The sequence below is a fragment of the Nicotiana tomentosiformis genome, chromosome 8 (assembly GCF_000390325.3).
Source record: "Nicotiana tomentosiformis chromosome 8, ASM39032v3, whole genome shotgun sequence".
NCBI classification, from domain to species: Eukaryota; Viridiplantae; Streptophyta; class Magnoliopsida; order Solanales; family Solanaceae; genus Nicotiana; species Nicotiana tomentosiformis.
In genome coordinates this window covers 21,411,609-21,417,066 of record NC_090819.1, presented here as the reverse complement: position 1 = coordinate 21,417,066, position 5,458 = coordinate 21,411,609, and the positions used below count along the sequence as shown (strand labels likewise).

Genomic DNA, 5,458 nt, shown 5'->3' with positions numbered 1-5,458 from the left:
AGGTCACGTGAGGCACGTGACTTCAATACTCCCCCTCAAGCTGGAGGGTGGTACACACTAACACCCCTAGCTTGGATAACAAATAATGGTGTTGTGTTGCACCCAACACTTTTGTAAAACGATCAGCTAGATGATGTTTGCTTCCCAAATATTCTGGTTGAATTAGTCCTTTCTTGATCTTCTCCCTAATAAAATGGCAGTCAATCTCGATATGTTTCATTCTATCATGATATATTGGATTAGCTGCAATTTGCATTGCTACTTTACTGTCACTGAGCAATTTTACTGGTGTTGATATGTCAACACTCAATTCTTTTAACAGATCTTCTAGCCAAACTACTTCAGCTACTGCTGCTGCCATACTTTTGTATTCGCCTTCAGCTGAACTTCTGCTTATGGTTTGTTGTTTCTTGGATTTACAAGATATCAAAGACTTCCCTAACTTGATTGCATAGCCTGTTACTGATCTCCTTGTATTTGGACAAGCAGCCTAGTCTGAATCACAGAAGGCTGCTAACTTCTCTGTGTTAGCTCCCCTTTTTAAGAGTATACCTTGTCCAGGTGACCTCTTAATGTACCTTACCAATCTCAAAGCCTCATTCCAATGTGATAATTTTGGTTGCTGCATGAATTGGCTCAGTACTTGCACTGCAAAACTGATGTCTGGCCTAGTGATAGTCAAATATAGCAACTTGCCTACTAATTTTTGATAACTTCCAGCATCTATCAATTTCTCATAATCAGACTTCCCAACATGAGTATCATACTCAATAGATGTGAGTTTAAGGTTGTCCTCTAGTGGTGTAGTAACAGGTTTGGACCCACTCAAGCCAATGTCTTCAAACAATTCTAAAGCATACTTTCTCTTATTAAGCAGAATCCCAGACTTAGACCTTAAAACTTCAATGCCCAGGAAAAATCTCAACTTTCCTAGGTTCTTTACTTTAAACCTGTTATGAAGGGTGTATTTAGCTTCTTCAATCATCTTCTTGTTGTTCCCTGTGATGAGAATATCATCTATATACACCAAGATTATGACTATATCATCTCTAACTCTCTTTGTGAATAAAGAGTGATCATAAGAACTCTACTTATAGCCTGCTTCTACAAGGGAATCAGTGAGCTTGATGTTCTATTGTCGCGAAGCCTGTTTTAAGCCATAGAGTGACTTAAGTAGCTTGTATACCTTGTACTCCCTCTGTCTTTGAAAATCTTGAGGCAAATTCATGTATACTTCTTCAAATGAATCTCCTTGTAGGAAAGCATTATTGACATCCATTTGTGAAAGATCCCAATCTTTTGAGGCTGCAATAGCTATCACGGTTCTCACTGTTACTATCTTGGTAACTGGTGAGAATGCTTCATGATAATCCAAACCTTCTTTATGTGTGTACCCTTTTGCCACTAACCTGACCTTGTACTTGTCTATTTCTCCATTGGCTTTGTACTTAAATTTATATACCCATTTAGATCCCACAACTTGTTTGTCTACTGGGAGATCAACAATTTCCCAGGTGTGGTTGTCCTCCAAGGCACTTATTTCCTGCCTCATTATTTCTATCCACTTCTCATCCTGAGATGCCTCCTTAAAGTTTCTTGACTCTACAACAGTTGAGACAAGACCAATGTAGGATTGATAGGATTCAGGTAGATGATCATAAGATATATGAGCATTAATAGGATTCTGATAGAAGGCTGAATTTTTCTTCCCAGTAACATAGTCCTTCAGCCATGTAGGAGGCTTAGAGACTCTACTAGGTCTGCCTCTATTTGATTCATGGTTATCATACTGATCCCCTACAGCTAACTCTTTAAGTTGCTCACCTGTATTTTGGTCAACAACCTGCTCACCTGCATCTTGTTCATTTGTGACAATCTGTTGTTGGCTCATCTCAGCTGATATGCTAGAATCTGAAATGCTATCAGTACTATTGGGACTGATATTTGCCTCAAAATTGGCCAGGTTTCCCCTACATCTGCTGTATTTTTCAAATGTGTTCCTTATGAAGAAGTGTCTGACACAACATCTTGGTCATCATCTGAGTTGGTAATATGAGGCCCTACTTCTGGTGTAGGAGTTGAATCCAACAGGAATGAATCACCATCTTCATTGTCTCCATAGTTCCTTTCATTGAAAGGAAAAACAGTTTCCCTGAAGGAAACATCTCTGCTCACCAAGAAAGACTTAGTCTCTAGGTCATACAACCTATACCCCTTTTGTGTTTTTGAATATCCCATAAACACTGTTCTTTTAGCCCTTGCAACAAATTTCTCTTCCCTTAGTAAAACACTAGCATAACACAAATATCCAAACACCCTCAAGTGTTCCAGTTTTGGTGCTTTTCCATGAAGTATTCATAAGGTGACTTGCTTTTGAGGACTGCAGTTGGGAGCTTATTAATTAGGTAAACTGCATTTCTAATACACTCTCCCCAAAATCTAATTGGAACTGAACTCTGAATTCTTAAGGCTCTTGCAACCTCCAAGATATGTCTATGTTTCCTTTCTACAGTACCATTTTGTTGTGGAGTGTATGGGCAACTACTTTGATGAATTATTCCAAGATCAGAAAATAAAGCACTGCATTTAGAATTGAAGAATTCTGTGCCATTGTCCAATCTCAGTACTTTAATATTCATGCCAAACTAGTTCTTTATCATTGAAAAGAATTTAGTCAACACAACTATCACTTCACATTTAGACTGAATCAAACATACCCATGTATATCTACTATAGTCATCAATGATTGTGACAAAGTAATATTTCCTATCATATGTAGGCTGCTTATAAGGCCCCCAAACATTTAGGTGATAAGCTCGAAACTACAGTCTGCTTTACTTGTGCTGTCTGGGAATGTTGTCCTGTGTTGCTTTGCCATTGAATATATTTGATACTCCTGTTGAGCATGCTCATCTGCTAAACCTTTCAAAATGGGAATGTGCTGCATTGCTTTCACTGAGGGATGTCCTAACCTTGAATGCCATAATTTTGTGTTATAGTTTCCTTTTATCACTGTTGTTGCTGCTACTGGTTTTATTGCTTTTCTAAGGATATAAAGACCATCTGTTTCTCTACCAATCCCCATCACCTTGCCACTATAAAGACCCTGTAAAAGGAAGAAGTCAGGGAAAAAGTTAACAGTGCAAACAAGGTCCTTGGTCAGTTTTGACACTGAAAGTAGATTGAACTTGAAGTCTGGAACATGTAGAACATCTTTTATCCTCTGTCCCTCTAGGATTATTGCACTTCCAATATCTGTTATTTGTGACTTGTTCCAGTTGGTACCTGTAGTTTTCTACTTTCCTGACCTCCTAGCTTATTGATATCAACTAGTTTCTCCTTGCAGGATGTGATATGATGAGAGGCTCCTGAGTCAACGATCCATTCAAAAAGACAATCACTCGATAACATGTAAACAATACCTGCCATGTTGACTTTGCAATCACCAACTGAGGATTTGTTCAGCAAGTCTATAAGCTGCTTATACTCCTCCTCTGTAAAATAATGGCCTTGAGACTGGCTCTCAGTAGAACTATGTCCTTCAACAGAATTATTTCCTTCAACTGTTGTATTATTAGCATAGGTCTTGAAGCCACCAGCACCCTTGTCCTGCATTGGCTTTCTTTTGCTTTTGAAATTAGGTGGATATCCCACAATTCTGTAGCAATTCTGCTTTTGATGCCCCTTATACCTACAGTGTTCACAGACTACACAAACCTTTTGCCTTTCATCATTTGTCCCCTGCCAGCTAACATGGTCAGTGGCTCCTTATTCATGTCCATTACACCAAGAGCCCTTTGGCTTTCTTCTTGTATCACTAAGGCATATGCTTCATTTACTAATAACACAGGGGGTTTAAACAAAATTTGACAGCGAACATGAGCATAAGTCTCATTTAATCCTACTAAAAATTGTACCAGACGTTGCTGACAAAATATTTCGAAAAATGGTTCTGATTCCTTACAATTACATCCTTTACCTGGTATTAAAGTGTCTTGTTCATACCATAAATCTTTCATTTTAGTAAAGTATGTGGTAACAGAATCAGTACCTTGATTAGGGTTCCAATTTGAGTCCATAGGTGATAGAATCTAGTCAAATTAGATTTTCCAAACCTTTCCTTGAACTCAGCCCAGACCTTCGCTGCATTTGATGCATAGACGATGCTCGGCAACTGCTGCTGCGACACACATCTCCCAATCCACGAGAGAACTACAGCATTACATTGCTCCCATAGATCTGCTAATTCTCCTCTGTATAAGCTCTTCACACATGTTCCTTCTACAAAACCTAGCTTGTTCTTTCCCAATAAAGCCAAACGCATCGATCTACTCCATAATCCGTAATTTTTGGGGCCTGTTAGCTTGATATCTATTAGAATTTCTCCAGGCGTATCATATGGTTGAAGATAGAGCGGATGACGATGGTCAATTTGAGGTGTTGAAGTGCCTCCCATGGCGGACAGCTCTAGTTTTGACAATGGCGAACTAACTGGTTAAAGAAGAAGCAGATTCAGAACCCTAATCGCTGCTCTGATACCATGTTAGAAGAATCTAGAAGCTAAGAATAGAGGAAATTGAAATTGAGGAAATGGAAATCTGATTAATATTCTTTTCTTCAATGTACAACAGTGTGTATTTATGCACTGTAACCTCTAACAAACCTGACTAACCGACTTATTACAAAGGACACGTGAGGCATGTGACTTCAATACATAGACGTATTTAGAAAAACATTTCGACAGTGTAATGTGACACTGCTCCGTCCTACATGCATCCGCCCTTGTATTTTGGATCTTTTCAAAACTTCTCATCAAACTGATTTAATGTAACCATTTTACAAGCAAAACTCGTGAAACTTTGCTATATTTCTTATCTAATATTTCTCGCTATCCAAAATCAGTTAACATGACGCTTTGAAGGAATAGGAATGCAAAAGGTCGATTTACTGACCAATAGATCAAGTGACAATACAAACTGAAAAAAGTATCCGAGAGACAAACACAAAGCAGATTATCGCATCGTAAATTCTGATAAACTCATAAGTTAATTCATGGCAGAACTTATTAACTTTGAAATTACAGCCTAAACTTCTCTATGATGTTACCTAAACTTATTTAGTATAAAAGGATCACAGTAACACATATATTGTTCTTGTGTTGTAACAGGCAGTGTTTTAAAAGGCATTTCTGGGACTCGTTCGGGGCTCGCCCCGGGGCGGGGCACTTGCAAAACGCCCTAGGGCTCATGTATGGGGCTTAGTTCTGTGAGGCTTACGCCCCAAGCGCCCGACCGTGCGCCCTAAACACGCCTAACGCCCAACGCTCGGGGCTCGCCTAACAGTTCTAACGCAAATCACCTGTCGAATTTCCTAATTAATATCGTTGACCTTCAAAATTCTTTAACAAATTAATGATGAAAGTTCTATTCATCGATAGAAATATGAAGATTGAGCATAA

The 5,458-nt window shown here is 38.8% G+C and overlaps 1 protein-coding gene across 1 annotated transcript; it reads right to left on the bottom strand.

Annotated features, from left to right (window-relative positions):
• Positions 1-2,318: 2,318 nt before the first annotated feature.
• Positions 2,319-4,324, bottom strand: LOC138897161 (uncharacterized). Its single transcript, XM_070183119.1, has 6 exons — positions 4,052-4,324; positions 3,718-3,926; positions 3,423-3,658; positions 3,286-3,368; positions 2,827-3,106; positions 2,319-2,626 (listed from the first exon to the last, which is right to left on the bottom strand). The coding sequence occupies exons 1-6, from the start codon at positions 4,322-4,324 to the stop codon at positions 2,319-2,321; spliced, it is 1,389 nt and encodes a 462-aa protein (XP_070039220.1).
• Between the last annotated feature and the right edge of the window lie 1,134 nt (positions 4,325-5,458).